Genomic DNA, 17,838 nt, shown 5'->3' with positions numbered 1-17,838 from the left:
GAAGCTGTATTGGGATTTGAAACCGATTGTGAGTACATCTGGTTACTTGCCCAGTGCCATGCCACCCAAATGCTCACAAGGTTCAAGACAATTAGTAAATGAATGAAAGAGGAGTTGAGAAAATATTTGACCCCAAGAATAATGGGGGCTGTAACTGGCAGCTGTGAGATAACGAAGAGACAACACATGACCACAGTTGAATCTACCTGGGTGAGCATTCAGAGAGTCTCGGCTATATAGCACAGCAACAGGCCTTTGAGCCACCATGTCCATGCATCTGAACTTCCAACTATTCAACGTCATCCAGTGGCCACAACTATCCTTGCTATCAACTACACCACCAGTTTATGTGTGATTAAACTTATTAATCATACTTCCTACATTATATCCAAATCATATATGTTTATTTAATTCCCATGTGTACCGTGGTACAGTGAAAAGCTTTTGTTGCGTGCTAAACAGTCAGCAAAAAGACAATACATGATTACAATCTATCCATTTACAGTGTATAGATCCACGATAAGGGAATAATGTTTAGTGCAAGGTAAAACCAGAAAAGTCCAATCATGGATAGTCCTAGGGTCACCAAAGAGGTAGATAGTAGTTCAGCACTGCTCTGTTATAATGTATATAACAAGTATAAAGGTCCTTTGGTCTGATCCCTGTGATAGGCCATGGTCACAGGCCTCTATTCACAATATTGGTCACATGGGCTCTCCCCCCTGAAGTTGTGTTTGACGATCTTTGATTAATTCCTGCCTTACCAAGTAGAGATAAATTGGGTGAATCATAAATAACTTCCTCTCACTAGAGTTCTACTCGCTGTCCTGTAGCTACCTGTTTTTTTCCTACTGCCCTTCTTGAATAAATGTACACAATATGTCACGATCTGCTGGCCTCTGTGTTGCTGCAGTCGGGGAATAGGATGAATTAAAATTGCTCTTTGTTGGTGTAAGTGGACGTGGTGGGCTAATCGCCTCCCGTGTGGTGATGTGTGCTTTTCTAACGTGAGCCCAGCATTAGCGGGGCCAGTATTGTTGATGGCTCATTTGTGCTTTAATCTTTTGGACTGTAGAGCAAAATACAAAGTACTGGAGGAACTCAGCAGATCAGGCGGCATCTGTGGGGAGAATGGACAGATGACATTTTGTGTCGGGATTCTTCTTCAGGCTCCATGGAATTGTATTTGTTTTTCGTCACAGGGTACAGGTTATGTGGAGTCCTGAGAGGACTGATTTTTACAGTCTGAAGTTTGTATTTCAGGACATTTTAAATCGCTGAAAACCTGTAATATAAATACAGGCCCATCTAGTACTGCCCGCATTGGGCACATGTGTATTGGAGCTAATTGTATTAATTGCACTGAACAGTGAACCTTTTTTTGATCTGCCCTCGAGGCTCAGCAGTCAGAATGCATTTACCAGAGGGTTATGAGTGTAATTGTATAAGTAACAAGTCCTCCCAAGTATTGAGCTACTATAAATATTAGCAATTACAGATCACGTTGTTTATGTTGCTGTGAGCTGTGGAATTCAGCTCTGTTCCCAGTCATTGAACAGTACAAAAGCTCATGACGGCAACCAGAGTGAGCCATTCTGCTGTGTGGACAGGTGATCATCTCTCCAGAGTCATCACTGTATCATCCTGCTTAACCAGGTGTGAGTCAATAGATAGTCACTGGCTAACAATAAATTCCACATCCATCTACTGCTTACAAACCACCTCCATTCTCTACATTCCAAAGTTAATCCATGTACCCTGTTCAAGCATCCACCCCAACCTGCACCCTGTCTCCGGCCTCCCTGCTTACAAAGTAAGTCTACCTCATATTTTCTAGCACTTTGTTCTGACCCTCTTGATGCCTGCTCCCATTTCTCTTTACAGAGAGAGACTTCCTCCCACACTCCAAAGACATACAGGTTTGTAGGTTAATTAGCTTGGTATAAATGTAATTTGTCCTTGGTGTGTGTAGATAGTGTTAATGTGCGGGGGTCGGTACGGACTCGGTGGGCCAAAGGCCCTGTTTTCACGCTGTCTCTTTAAACTAAACTAAAAAGATACAGCGCAGAAATAGGCCTTTCGGCCCACCAAGTCCATGCTGACCAGCAATTACTAGCACTATCCTACACACTAGGGACAATTTACATTTTTTTCCGAAGCCAATCTACAAATCTGTCTATCTTTGGATGTGGAAGGAAACCGGTACTCCTGAAGATATGATATGACATTGTCAGTCGTGTGATGATGTCTCAGGATCTACAGCAGGAGTTTAGGATCTCGAGGGATTTCTCCATCTGCTGGTCACATGGTGCAGGGATGCGTAAAGAGGAAAACAGTTGCAAACAACTATTTTCAAAAGTTTTACTTGTTTATTTAAAATATTCCATCATTCTCATTTCAGCATTTACAAAATGAAATTCAAGATGTTATTAGGAACTAAGTGAGGAGCATGCAAGAGGGTGATGGGTATCTGGAGTGAGTTGCTGTGGAGGTAGTTGATGCAGATACTATAACAACATTTAAAAGATACATGGATGGGGAAGGTTTCATGCGATATGGGTCAAACTTGGGCAAATGGGACAAGCATAGACAGAGCATCTTAATTGGCATTGACGAGTAGGGCTGAAGGGCTTGTTTCCAAGCTGTATAGCTGTGAAATTTAGGAATCAGAGACTTGAGGAACTGGAGGTGCTGTTATTCAGCAGGTCAGGCTGCATTTCTGTGGAGGGAATTATTTTAATTTTTAATTAGAAATGGGGAACTTTGAGATAAATCGAATTTGGAAAAATGTTGCAGATTTCTGAGAAATAGTAGTAGAGTGGAGAGTAAATTTAAAATGGCAAAACAGCCCGAATACTGGAGATTCTGTGAACAGGAGAGGACGATCGGCTTTAAATAGAAACACAGATAAGGAATGTTGATTGCAGTATTCAGTGTGGGAAATAAACCAATGATGTCACAGGAACATCTTGATTTAATAATAGAATTTTGGCAGCAAATTGTGTAGGAATGGAAAATAAACATGAAATGCTTCAATAACAATTTCAACGCCAACATCTGCGGGAGGGGAGAGCACAGCGCCGGGGTAGGGGGAAAGTTGACGTTCCACGAGAACGGAGGGACCCGAGAGAGGGGCAGAGAAGGTGCCTGGGGTTGGTAAGTGCCTGGGGAAATTCCCACTGAGAGTGGCTGGGTCCCAAGGAAGCAGAGAGGATGTTGTGGCTGTGAGGTTGTCCCTGGAGGGTCCCAAATGGGTGAGGAACGGCCACTGGAGAGGTTGACTCTTGTTATCTTCACTGGTGTGATCCTGACTGTAGTTCCTGACGTCAGACCCACCACTCCAACAGTATGCATCAACGTTGCCCAACGTGTGCCTCAAGCCTTGGTCCAAGCTTTTGTAGCCGCTGCACCTCACACTACTAATGTTTTTCCATCTTTCTGCTTCTATTAAACTTACTTTTGTTGCATTTTCTGGATATGCATGTTAGCGACAAGTCTAGAGTTCCTTTGTGACTTTTTGGAATTTGCTGGTGAGCTACCACTTGAGAGCTGTTGGTGCTACACTCATTCAACCAAGTAGAAACTATATCACACTCCTAAATGGTGCTGTCTGGTGTCAGGAGGTTAAAGTTGTTCACCATATGAAATGTTGCTTGTAGTTGTATTGCAAACCTGATTTGTCGTCATAGCATGTTCTAGTTGAGTTTGTGGTTTAGGGTGACCCCAAGATCTGGTTAGTGTCGTAAACTTGAATACAAACACTTCCTTTGTTTGAGAAGTAGAAGATAATCCAGGCAATTATTGGGCAGTGAGCTTCATGTCAGTGGTAGGGTAAATATTAGAGAGGATTTCCAGGATGGGGTTTATTTACATTTGCAACAGAATGGAATCATCAGGGACAGTCAACGTGGCTTTGTCCGCAACAGGTCATGTCATTAACTTGTGGAGGCAATTAAGGTGATCACTGAGGAAAGGACAGCGGATTTTAGTACGGTAGTTGACAAGGTTTGTCATTGTAGGTTGATGCAGAAGGTTATGATTATGAGATGAGCGGTGACTTGGTAGTTTTGATTCAGAAGTGGCCTGCCCTTTGAAAGCAGTGGGTAGTGGTGGAAGGGTTTTATTCTGGCTGCTGGTCTGTGACCAGTGGTGTTTTTTATATCCATTTATCTATGACTTGGATGTAAATGCCATTGGGTTGATTCAGCATCTATCGTAATTTTGCAGCTCATAATGGGATTCGTATAGATGGGTCCAATGGGGAGTCTGAAGAAGCATGAAACATCACCCATCCTTTTTCTCTAGAGATGCCGCTGAGTTACTCCAGCACTTTGTGTATAACTCAGTTACAATGGGTGATATGGACTGAAGGTCCAGTGACTCTGCTGTGCGACTTTGGCGGCAAAAACAAGGGGGCAGATTATTATCTCAATGGGGTTAGATTAGGTAAGGGGGAGTTACAGCGAGACCTGGGTGTCCTTCTACACTGGTCATTGAAAGTTGCCTTACAGGTACAGCAGGCAGTGAAGAAAGCTAATGGAATGTTCGCCTTCATTACAAGAGGATTTCAGTATAGGAGTACAGAAGTTCTTCTGTAGTTGTATAGGGCTCTTGTGAGACCACATCTGGAGTATTATGTACAGTTTTGGTCTCCTAATTTGAGGAAGGACATCCTTGTGATTGCGGCAGTGCAGCGTAGGTTCACGAGATTGTTCTCTAGGATGGCGGGACTGTCATATGAGGAAAGATTGAAATGACTAGGCTTGTATTCACTGGAGTTTAGAAGGATGAGGGGGTATCTTATAGAAACATATAAAATTTTAAAAGGACTGGACAAGCTAGATGCAGGAAAAATGTTCCCAATGTTGGGCGAGTCCAGAACCAGGGGCCACAGTCTTAGAATAAAGGGGAGGTCATTTAAGACTGAGGTGAGAGAAAACTTTTTCACCCAGAGAGTTGTGAATTTATGGAATTCCCTGCCACAGAGGGCAGTGGAGGCTAAATCACTGGATGGATTTAAGAGAGAGTTAGATAGAGCTCTAGGGGCTAGTGGAGTCAAGGGATATGGGGAGAAGGCAGGCACGGGTTATTGATAGGAGACGATCAGCCATGATCACAATGAATGGTGGTGCTGGCTCGAAGGGCCGAATGGCCTCCTCCTGCTCCTATTTTCTATGTTTCTCTGACTCTGACTGTGAGAATTGTAAGGGAGTGCTGTTTAATAGCTAGGTTGAGCAGATGCATCCACACTTGAAGTTCGGCCATCCAGGACAATACAGTGCTCTTGTTTGGGACCCCATCCACCATTAAAGCAATCATACCCTCCACCACCAACACTCAGTGGCTGCAGTATATTCCATCTACTAAATGTCCCACAGGTACCTGCCCAGATTTCACCAAAAGCTCCTCCCAAACCTGCACCCTCTTCCCATCATGAAGGGCAAAGGCATCAGGCACAGGGGAACACCACTGCCTGCAGGTTCCCCTCAAAGTCGCACTCCAATCTGATCCTGGAACTCCTCCCTAGTAGCACTTGGAAATTCTACTTCTCAAGAGCAATTCCAGATGGACTATAAATGCTGACCTTGTCTCGTGACACCCAGAATTATAAAAGAATCACCAGATCGTTCAAGCGCCAGATTCACAGATGTGAAGTGATGGATAAAAATGCAGGGATTGGGAGGAAAATCTTTTTTGTGAAGAGTGTGAACAACAGAACCATCCATGCTTTTGAAAGGAATTTGGATGAGACTTTTGATGTAAAATTGGCTGGGAGGACAGCTTGGGGATGAGTCTTTGGAAATGTCCCACAGAATGCTGATGTGAGCCTGAATGTCCCAGCAGTACAGAAGAGCTCTGGATCTATAGGGGCTTCCTTCTATTCCTCGGGTAAAGAGCTGTGACATGGTGGTAAACTGTGCCTTTTGATTTCAGATCACGTCGGGTGATATGCTGGAGACATTCTGTGGCCGAGAGAGTACAGACACTGAGAAAATCCCAGGCCAAGACTCTGTTTTCTCGTTTGACAATTCCATGACCGTCTTATTCAAGACAGACTTTTCCAATGAAGAGCGTTTCACTGGTTTTGAAGCTCACTATGCTGCCATCGGTTAGTTGGTTTCCTTATCTACACTTAAAACAAAGCCTGATAATGAAGTGACACTTGAGCAACCCGTGTCATGTAAGGGAAGGAAAATGATGACAGGGCAACACTTTGCACACTGTCTATCACTGAGACTTTGAGCTGGTATTGTAGAAGTCTCTTTTTCAAATTTATTTGCCTACTTGCCTGATCCCTGGGATGGCGGGACTGTCATATGAGGAAAGATTGAAAAGACTAGGCTTGTTTTCACTGGAGTTTAGAAGGATGAGGGGGATCTTATAGAAACATATAAAATTATAAAAGGACTGGACAAGCTTGAAAAATGTTCCCAAAGTTTAGCGAGTCCAGAACCAGGGGCCACAGTGTTAGAATAAAGGGGAGGTCATTTAAGACTGAGGTGAGAAAAAACTTTTTCACCCAGAGAGTTGTGAATTTATGGAATTCCCTGCCACAGATGACTCTTTCAAACATTGTCAAAGGTTGAGTGGACTGAATGAGCACTGTAGTTTCCAGCACCAGTATGTATTTGGGATGACCTGGCAGAAGAAAGGTTTGTGTCCTTGTCTACCTTGGCCCATCATGACCTAACTGAGCATTATATTACCTACATCTGTGATCTAAACAAGTGTGTGTCTGCATTGAAGACCGTGCAGCGAAGTTCCACAAGCTTGATCACTGGACCAGAGGAATTGATTTGTGAAGAAGGTTGAGCAGGTTAGTTTATTATTGTCCAGTAAAAACCTTTGATCTGAGTGCTATCTAGGCATATCATACCATACATTACATTGGACAGTACAAACAAGAAATGAAACTGCAGAATCTAGTGTGCAACTACAGAGCCTCAATTTGTTGTAGAAGAACAAGGTGATCTTATTGAACATAAGATATGTGAAGTAGAGGGGAGGCGCAGAGTATGGGGAGAGACCAGGAGAGTGGTGCTGACATCCAGACTGGACAATCCATGATCATGTTGATGGTGAAGCAGGTTTGAGAGGCTGCTCTTGATTCTGGTGAAGCCCAAGCAGGTCACACCAGTACAGAGTGAAGAGGATGTTAGGAGGTTGCAGGGTGACCTGGACAGGTTGAGTGAGTGGGCAGATGCGTGGCAGATGCAGTATAATATAGAATAAATGTGAGGTTATCCACTTTGGCGGCAAAAACAAGGGGGCAGATTATTATCTCAATGGGGTTAGGTTAGGTAAGGGGGAGGTGCAGCGAAACCTGGGCGTCCTTGTACACCGGTCACTGAAAGTTGGCTTACAGGTACAGCAGGCAGTGAAGAAAGTTAATGGAATGTTGGCCTTCATAACAAGAGGATTTCAGTAGAAGAGTAAAGAGGTTCTTCTGCAATTCTTCTCCTAATTTGAGGAAGGACATCCTTGTGATTGAGGCAGTGCAGTGTAGGTTCACGAGATTGATTCCTGGGATAGCGGGATCTTTCCTCATATGAGGAAAGATTGAAAAGACTAGGCTTGTATTCACTGGAGTTTAGAAGGATGAGGGGGCATCTTATAGAAACATATAAAATTATAAAAAGACTGGACAAGCTAGATGCAGGAAAAATGTTCCCAATGTTGGGCGAGTCCAGAACCAGGGGGCACAGTCTTAGAATAAAGGGGAGGTCATTTAAGACTGAGGTGAGAAAAAACGTTTTCACCCAGAGAGTTGTGAATTTATGGAATTCCCTGTCACAGAGGGCAGTGGAGGCCAAGTCACTGGATGGATTTAAGAGAGCGTTAGATAGAGCTCTAGGGGCTAGTATAGTCAAGGGATATGGGGAGAAGGCAGGCACAGGTTATTGATAGGGGACGATCAGCCATGATCACAATGACAGAAGTTTAGGGCTAACATGAGGGGGAACTTCTTTACTCAGAGAGTGGTAGCTGTGTGGAATGAGCTTCCAGTGGACGTGGTGGAGGCAGGTTCGATTTTATCATTTAAAAGAAATTGGATAGGTATATGGACGGGAAAGGAATGGAGGGTTATGGTCTGAGTGCAGGTAGATGGGACTAGGTGAGAGTAAGTGTTCGGCACAGACTAGAACGTCCGAGATGGGCTGTTTCCGTGCTGTAATTGTTATCTGTTATATATGTTATATGAATGGCGGTGCTGGGTCGAAGGGCCGAATGGCCTCATCCTGCACCTATTTTCTATGTTTCTATTACAATGTGAATGTTGAGGGCCGCACCAGGAACCTCATTTCTGCCATACAGAGGTAGTTAAGAATCCATAACGTTGGTGGGTCTGGAGTCACACATAGGCCAGATTGGATAAAGATAATCGATTTCTTTTTCCAAAGAACATGAGTTTATGGTTACTGTTACTGAGGGTCGGTTTAACTCCGGATTTAATGATTTGTTTAGAATCCGCAGCAGTCAAAATGCAATTTGAACCCTTATTTCTGGAACAGTTTTCCAAAATGCAAGTTGAAGGGGTGATATTGCAGAGCTGTATAAAATCGTGAGTGGAATAGATAGGGTGAATGCATAGTCTTTTTCCCAGAGTAGGGGAATCACGAACCAAAGAACATAGGTTTAAGGTGAGCGGGGAAATATTTAATGGGAACCTGAGGGGCAACTTTTTCGATACAAAGGCTGATGGGTATATGGAATGAGCTGCCAGAGGAGGTAGTTGAAGCAAATATCATTGAAATGGAGGGTGAACAGTTTCTTAGGAATGCTGAAAGTGGTCAGGCCCTGGAGCTCACTGAAAGGTTGGTGAAGATGGAGACCTGCCACATATTCAAAAAGGACCTTGAGTAACCGCAAGGTCAAAAATATGGCCCCAGAGCTGGGAGAGGAATTATCCTAAAGTCCAATTTAGTTAAAGGTGAATGCAAATGGCTGAATACTTTCCACTGCGTATGACTCTTTGATTCCAATTTTATTTGTAGATGTCGACGAGTGTAAGGAGAAATTGGATGAATCTTCGGCCTGTGACCATTTCTGTCACAATTACATCGGTGGATTTTACTGTTCCTGTAGATTTAGCTACATCCTTCACTCAGATAATCGGACTTGCAAAGGTATTGTCATACTCTGCACATGGACCTGCTCATACTCACGAATAAGTGGCACATATGATGCATGCATCTGGTTTGCATGCAGTACATTGCCTGTGAAATAAAGCCTCATAGTCTCACTCACAAATGCATTGGCTGGGTAAAATTATACTTGCAATTGTAATAGTTGCAATTGTGCAAAAATTGGCCAATGAATGGTTATGTAAAACCAGTTGGAGAGCCATAGAAAGATAGCACACAGGAGATGCAAGAGACGGCAGTGACTGGAATCCAGAGTTAAACACAAACCCCTGGGAATCTCAGCGGGTCAAGCAGCAGCAGCAGCTGTTGTGGCCATGAACATGGTTGACATTTCAGGTTGTGACCTTGCATCAGCTGCTCGACTTGTTAAATTCCAGCAGCAGCTTGTCTTTGTTGTTGCACACAGGAGCTAATTTTCCCTTCCTGTCTGTGCCTGCTCCTTGAAAAAGCATGCAATAAGTTTAGTTCCCCTGCTTATTCTCATAACATTGCAGTCTCTTGCCCTCTGGTCTTTAGTCAGCTCTCTTTTAAAAGTTTCTGTTAAATCTGCTTCTTCCATCCTACTAGGCAGTACATTCAGATCATAACTTGCTGTGTGAACTAATTTTCCTCTTTCTCTCTCTGTTTGTTGATCAGCTTTGACCAGTGCACTGCGGTTAGTGATCCTGGAAACATTTTCTCCTTAACTACTATTAAAAACCTTTTTTATTGTTGCCCCTCTACCCCGCCGCCCCCCCCCTACCCACTCCTGTTCAGGTGCCACTCATCCTCTTCCACATGCCTGTAGAAGAGATCCCAATGGTCCAAACACCTGAATCTCTCCTGCACCCGCTCCTTTCCCATATCCTCCTATTTTTGCCCTCACTAGCACGTGACACCAGGAATAATACACAGATTACAATCCCTGATACCCGGCTGTTTACCCTCTTTCATAGCTTCCAACATTCGTTCATCTTTTTTAACCCATGTTGTTGTTACCAATGTGGACAATGACATCAACAACTCCCTTGCGGCCATACTGCAGCCGCTCTGAGACATCCTGGAACCTCTCACCAGGGAGCCATCACACCTGGTGTCTCGTTCATCTTGAGAATGTGCCCCCTAGTTCTAGACTTGCCCACCAAAGAAAATGTAGAATTATACAGGAGCTAGTTCCAGTCTCTCAAAATCCCATCCATGATCTTTCCCAAGTCTAGCATCCCAGGCTTGTCCTTGCAAACTCTTTCTCAAAAAAGGCCCAACACTAGACACCTTCCCAGTCTTCCAAGTAAAGACCTGCGGCAAATGATGTTAATGGTGTTCCAGTCAGGCCCCAGGGTTTTATCCACTTTTAGGAGGTTTAAGACTGTCAGCACAGCCTCCTTTTCCATGTTCGATGTCATATGTTTCCATGTTCTAATACATCACTATTCATTTCCTTCAATTCCATGGCCTCCATGACCTTCTTCACAATAAATACAGATGAGAAACAAAAACATAGAAAATAGGTGTAGGAGTAGGCCATTCGGCCCATGGAGCTGATCATCCTGCTTTTCCCCCCATATCCCTAGATTAGCTCTAAGAGCTAAATCTAACTCTCTTGAAATAGCCTCCACTGCCTTCTGTGGCAGAGAATTCCACAGATTCACAACTCTCTGGGTGAAAAAGTTTTTCCTCATCTCAGTCCTAAATGGCCTACCCCTTATTCTTTAACTGTGACCCCCTGGTTTTGGACTCTTCTAACATCGGGAACATTTTTCCTGCATCCAGCCTGTCCAATCCCTTGAGAATTTTATATGTTTCTATAAGACACCCTCTCATCCTTCTAAATTCCAGTGAATACAAGCACAGTCGACCCATTCTTTCATCATATGTGATTTCCGCCATCTCAGGAATTAACCTGGTGAACCTACGCTGCACTTCCTCAATAGCAAGAATGTCCTTCCTCAAATTAGGAGACCAAAACTGCACACAATACTCCAGATGTGGTCTCACTAGGGCCCTGTACAACTGCAGTAGGATCTCCTTGCTCCTCAAACTCAAATCCACTTGCTGTGAAGACCCACATGTCATTTGCTTTCTTCACTGCCTGCTCTACCTGCATGCTTATTATCAGTGACTGATGTACAAAGACACCCAGGTCTCGTTGCACCTCCCCTTTTCCAAATCTGACACCATTCAGATAAAAGACACAAATTGCTGAAGACAGGCAGCATCTCTGGAGAGAAGGAATGGGTGACGTTTTGCGTCGAGACCCTTCAGACCATTCAGATGATAATCTGCCTTCTTGTTCTTGCCACCAAAGTGGATAACCTCACATTTACCCACATTATACTGCATCTGCTGTGCATCTGCCCACTCACCAAACCTATCCAAGTCACCCTGCAGCCTTATAGCATCCTCCTCACAGCTCAAACTGCCACCCAGCTTTGTGTCATCCGCAAACTTGTAGATGTTACATTTAATTCCCTCGTCTAATTCAGTAAAATATCTTGTAAATAACTGGGGTCCCTGAGCTTTGTGGCACCCCATTAGTCACTGCCTGTCATTCTGAAATGGACCTGTTAATTCCCACTCGTTGCTGCCTGTCTGCCAACCAGTTCTCTATCCATGTCAATACACCACCCCCAATACCATGTGCTCTAATTATGCACAGTAATATCTTGTGTGGGACCTTGTAAAAGGCATTTTGAAAGTCTAGGTACACCACATCCACTTGTTTTCCCTTATCCATTCTATTTGTTGCATCCTCAAAAAAGTCCTGAAGATTAGTCAAGCATGATTTCCCCTTCATAAATCCATACTGACTTTGCCTGGTCCTGTCACTGCTTTCCAAATGCGCTGCTATTACATCTTTAATAATCTACTCAAGCATCTTCCCCACTACCGATGTAAGGCTAACTGGTCTATAAGTTATTTTGGGTACTCTCCAGTCCACAGGAACTGGTCCAGAGTCTATAGAACATTGGAAAATGATCACCAATGCTTCCACCATTTCTAGGGCCACCTCCTTGAGTACTCTGGGATGCAGACCATCAAGCCCTGGGGGTTTATCTGCCTTCAGTTCCAACAGTTTACCTAACACCATTTTCTGCCTAATGTGGATTCCCTTCAGTTCCTCCCCCCCACTAGAACCCTCATATTTCTGGGAGATTGTTTGTGTCTTCCTTGGTGAAGATAGAACCAAAGTACTTGTTAAACTGGTCTGCCATTTCCTTGTTTCCCATTATAAATTCACATGTTTCTGACTGTAAGGGACCTACATTTGTTTTCATTAATCTTTTCCTCTTCGCATATCTAAAGAAGCTTTTACAGTCAGTTTTTATATTCCCCACAAGCTTTTTTTCATGCTCTATTTTTCCCCTATTAACCTCTTTGTCCTCATGTTGAATTCTAAATTTCTCCCAGTACTCTGGTTTGTTGCTTCCTCTGGATAATTTATAAGCCTCCTCCTTGGCTAACACTATCCCTAATTTCCATCATTAGACATGGTTGTGCCACCTTCCCAGTTTTATTTTTACGCAAGACAGGGTTGAACAATTGTTGTAATTCATCCATGTGATCCTTAAAAATCTTTGCCATCGTTTCCCCACTGTCAAACCTTTAAGTATCATTTGCCAGTCTATCCTAGCCAATTTCCATCTCATACCATCAAAGTCTCCTTTCTTCAGGCCCTTAGTCTCTGAATTAACTGTGACACTCAACATCTTCATGCAGAATCCCACCATTATCCTGACACCAGAGTGCCAGATCAGCCACCTCCTCCCGGTAGGCCTTCTCATCGTTGTCTGAGATCAGGCCCACCACCACAGTGTCATCAGCAAACTTGATTATTGGCAGGATGGCCTGCCCTCTAGTCGGTTCCTCTGCATATTGGCTTAGAAACCCATCCCGTATACAATCCAGGAAATCCTCCGCCTCAGCTCTGCTACCAATTTGGTTGGCCCAATCTATATGTAAATTAAAGTCACCCATGATAACCGCTGTACCTCTCCAACCTCCCTATTGCTGTTTGGTGTACAACTCCAACAAGCATTTTCTGTCCTTGGCTAATTTGCAGTTTCACCCATACCGATTCTACAGCATCCAAGCTAATGTCGCTCCTTACTACTACATTAATCTCATCTTTAATTAGCGATGCCAACCCACTTCCTCTTCCTTTCTGTCTATCCTTCCTGAATATTGAATACCCCTGCATATTGAGTTCCCAGCCTTGGTTTCCCTGGAGCCATATCTCCATAATCCTAACTATGTCATATCCATTAAAAGCTAACTCCGCATTCAATTCATCCACCTTATTACGAATGCTCCTCGCGTTAAGGGACAAAGCTTTCGTGTTTGTTTTTCTTTTCTCCCTTCTATCTTATGCTTCTGCCCTCATTTTATGGCCCTTTTGTCTCCCTGCATTGGTTCCCATCCCTCTGCCCTATTAGTTTAAACGTGACCTTTCCTACACTCTCTTTCCTGTTAACGGCACGCATACGCTTGCAGGTTGTTGAACCCCCCCCCAACTATTTAGTTTAAATAGAAGTATTCATTTAACACCTCACCCGTCTCCAGTGGTTTTCACACATTGATCCTTGTGGGGACCCGTTCTCTTCCTAGTTAATCTCTATACTCTTATTCTTAATAAGCATTGAATCTTTCAGAATTTTCCTTTAACATTAGCCAAAGCTGTTGTCCTATTTTCAAGCTCTGATTTCCCACTGATATTCCTGAATGGAATTGCTTGATCCGAGCTGCCGATGCCTGAGGTAGGGCCCCTTTTTCCTGTCAAGAGCTTTAATATCCTTTGTAAAATGTCCTCGTATTATTCACCTTGTGAAGTCTTTCTGAATCGTTCATCTTTCAATATGATCATGACTCATTCTTTTAAATTCCAATCTGTTTGGGTCTGATTTTCTTCGTCTCATCCTTGGACAATGTGCTCATCTAAAGGATGAATCTTGTGACTGTTCTTGAACCGTTTGCAATGCAAGTCTATCCCTCATTAAATAAGGAGACCAAATCACCAAGCAATGTCACACCATTGTCCTTTACAGTTTCGGCAGTACTTGCTTCAGCTACAATAGGGTATTATAACTTGTCTGTGCCCATGTGCCATTGCAAATGGGACTAGATTAGATGGGGCATGTTGGGTTGGCCAAAGGGTCAGTTTCCCCTCTCTCCCAATCCCACTTTCTTTGGCAACTCGTTCCATATGCTCACCACCCTCTGTGTGGAGAAAGTTGCCCTAGAGGTTCCTATTAAATCATGCCCTCAACATTTAGACTCCTCCACCCTGGGGGAAAAAAAACAGACAAACTTTGTATTTACCATCTTAATTATTTACTTTTTCTGTATTTCTTGTCCTGGTTTACCCAGTTCTTTCTGAACTCCAGCATCTAATCGTCTCGCCATTTAAATAATGTTTCAGCTTCTGTTCTAATCAAAGAGGACTGATTGTTGCCTTTTGTTTCCCACCAGTCGAGTGTAGCGACAATGTATTTACAGAAAGGTCAGGAATTGTCTCCAGTCCAGACTATCCCAATCCTTACCCCAAGAGCTCAGATTGTCTGTACCGTATTGAACTGGAAGATGGGTTTGTGATCACCTTGGACTTTACCGGCATCTTTGATCTAGAAGATCACCCAGATGTGCTATGCCCTTATGACTATCTGAAGGTGAGCACTACCAAATGTGTTGGAACGTCTTGTATCGTCATTGATCCAAATTTGGTTAACTTGAACTGTGTTCCTTTGTCAGATTGATGCAGGACTGAAAATGGTGAGTATATAAGAGGACAACTCGTGCACCTACACTTGGCATTCAGTATATTAACTTCCTAGGATCCACCACCAAGTAGGAACAGCTACATGTAGTGGCCACATACTGTGGATAGTTGTGATTACCACACCAGCAACTTCAGAGAGGATACTGGGAAATGTACAACAAGGTCACTGGGCTGGAGAATTGTAGTAATATGGAGAGCCTGTCTCACTCAAGTTGTTTTCATTGGAATACAAAAGTAAATTGTAAAATGCATAAGATAACAAGAAATGATCTTCTGTCAATTTCCCAATAGTTAGCAGAAATTAGAAGAGCAGGTATGGTGTAACAACAATAGGTTGTCGTAATGGACAGATTTAATGTCCCCATTATTTACTGGAATTGGTTTAGTAAAAGGGGCTTAGATTAGGTTGAATTTGTAAAATGAATTTGTGAGGTTTTAAAGCAGCATCTAGAGGGATGGGGTTCCACTCAAACTGGGCAATGGCCTTTGGAAGTGTTGGTGAAGAAATCCTTGGGAAATAGCAGTCATTATCCAGTATGTTTCAATGTGGCCATGGAAAAAGATGAGGTTGGTCCTGCAGTTAAGGTCTTAATTTGGTGGGAGAGCTGATTTCAATGTAAAAGGCATGACCAAACAAGCAGATTCGGAGCAGGAGCTAGAGGGTGTAAAAACCAATCTCTGATGTTAGGGAAGGAGTGGGCGGGAGGCTTTTAAAATAATAACAAAATTGATTGGATTTGAGCAAGTCCTTTGAGGGTTACATCAGATGCAGAAGAGAACAGAAGTAGTAGGACAAAAACACATGAAATAACCTTGGCCAGCAGGATTGACGAAAACTTTGAAGAAGCAAGGAGCGTAGCTAGGAAAAGAGTGAGTCCCCTCGGGGACCAAAAGAGAAATCTACATGTAGGGCCAGGGGATGTAAGCAAGATCCTAAATAAATATTTCAATTTGGTTATTGATCAGGGAGACAGATGTGGAGGATGGAGTGTTAGGAAAGGACTATTGGTTATTCTGGGACATGTGTGTCAGGAAGGAGGAAATGTTTGAGATATTGGCAAAAATTAACATGGACAAGTCTCCAGAGCCTGACGGGATCCATCTTGGGATGTAATGGCATGTATGGGAGGAAATTACTGTGGCTATAACAGTGACCTTTGCATCTGTGTTAGCCACGTTGGGGTAGTGAATATTGTTCCCTTTTAAATAGGGCTGTTGGGGTAAACCAGGAAATATGTGCCCATGGTGCAGAACTGGCTTACTCAAGCTTGAAGCTAATACCATCTGCTCTAGGCAGCATCTTTGTAAACCCCTTCTGCACACACTACGAAGCCTCTGCATCCTTCCTGTAATGGGGCAACCAGGACTGCACAATATGCCTAACCTAAGTTTTATAAAGTTTCAACATGACTTCCTGACTCTTACAGAACAGTCAGCACAGGAACAGGTCCTTCGGCTCACAATGCCTCAATGCCCTGACCAATGATGGCAAGCATACACACCCCTTCTTCACCACTTCCTCTACTTGTCAGAGAGTCATACAGCATGGATACAGGCCCTTTAACCCAATGTTTAGCCCATGTTGACCACGATGCTCCAACTAAGTCAGTCCTTTTTGTTTCCATTTGACCCATCTTCCTCCAAATCTTTCCTATCCATGTATTGCCAATCGAATTGCTACTTTCAGGGATCTCTACCTAAATATCCCTCTGTACATCAATGTTGTTCGGGGTTCTGCCATTAACTGTTTACTTTCCCCATATATTTGACCTTAAAAGTGCCCAGATTAAACACCTCCTGTCACTTCTCCACCCTAACCTGTGACTGATCAATACTCTGCTGCATCCTTTGACAGCTGCCTTCACTGTGCAACTCCACCATTTTTTGAGTTGTCTGCACCCGCACCCTCATCCCACCTGCTCAACCTGCTGAATTCCTTTAGCAGTTTATTTGTATATCTGCAGCATGAGTTGCTTATTTTACCTCCATTAGTCAAAGTCCTAACTGGTGAAGACAGGCATGCTATATGCCTTCTTTACTACCCTATCCACTCAAAGGTGGATAGGGTAGTAAAGAAGGCATATAGCATGCCACTTTCAGTGCAAGACTTTTTTCTGCTGGTGGAAATTGCTAATGTTGTCAAACAAATGTGGAGATAAAATAAAATATCACACTGCTAGCCTTTTCTCTCGTAATTCAGCCATGGAATTATTGCCACGGGTGTGCCTGTTGCGTCTCTTCAAAAGGAAGCTGCTCCAGCCATTATTGAGGCCCAGGATTGTCCACACTTGCCAACCTACTAAACAAAGAATATTCTCAGAATCAGACCCAAGTTCTTACTCTAAATGCCTCCCTGCATTTACTAACGTCATTAGCAGTACGGTGACCCAGCAGGTTACAGATAATGTTGGGGGAGTAATGACCTTGGGATTAACATGGATTTATTGACACTTTACATATATAACTTTTGTTAACCTCAGGGGTGGAATTAGACTGGATACTGGATGATGAAACTAAAAGCTCAATGAGGGAGATGTGCGAGGCACATCATTTTGCTATATTTTCTCCTGACTTGTTTTTGTTTTCAATGAGTCATAGCCCTGTTGCGATTTCCAGTTTGTGTTTTGTTCTCTGCTGCAGATTAAAGCTGGAATGAAGGAGTTTGGCCCTTTCTGTGGTGATAAGAGTCCTGGAAAGATCGCGACCAACAGCAGCAGAGTCCAGGTTCTCTTTCACACTGACGATTCGGGAGATAACCGCGGCTGGAAATTTGCCTACACATCAGTTGGTGGGTTTGCTGCTGGCAGCTAGTTTCAGTTTGTTTGAAACATTCTCCCTCTCCTCTCGTGTTGTGTGATCATCTACTGGTATCTCTGGCTCCAGGCATCTTACAACTGTGTCCCTCCCCTATCATTCTGTCGAAGGTATCTGAATAACCAC

At 43.4% G+C, this 17,838-nt stretch overlaps 1 protein-coding gene across 3 annotated transcripts in view; it reads left to right on the top strand.

Annotated features, from left to right (window-relative positions):
- The window catches only part of masp1 (MBL associated serine protease 1), a 70,496-nt gene that overhangs the window by 2,447 nt on the left and 50,211 nt on the right, over positions 1 to 17,838 (top strand). For all 3 annotated transcript variants that reach the window (XR_004413861.1, XM_033032206.1, XM_033032205.1), the window contains exons 3-6: positions 5,935 to 6,109; positions 8,997 to 9,128; positions 14,592 to 14,788; positions 17,539 to 17,686. Coding sequence is in view for 2 of the 3 variants with exons in the window: in XM_033032206.1 (XP_032888097.1) it covers positions 5,935 to 6,109; positions 8,997 to 9,128; positions 14,592 to 14,788; positions 17,539 to 17,686 (652 nt within the window). In the remaining variant the exon portion in view is untranslated. The remainder of the gene's footprint in view (positions 1 to 5,934; positions 6,110 to 8,996; positions 9,129 to 14,591; positions 14,789 to 17,538; positions 17,687 to 17,838) is intronic.

The sequence above is a fragment of the Amblyraja radiata genome, chromosome 13 (assembly GCF_010909765.2).
Source record: "Amblyraja radiata isolate CabotCenter1 chromosome 13, sAmbRad1.1.pri, whole genome shotgun sequence".
NCBI lineage: Eukaryota > Metazoa > Chordata > Chondrichthyes > Rajiformes > Rajidae > Amblyraja > Amblyraja radiata.
The sequence above is the reverse complement of the archived record's forward strand: the minus strand, read 5'-3'. Positions and strand labels throughout refer to the sequence as shown.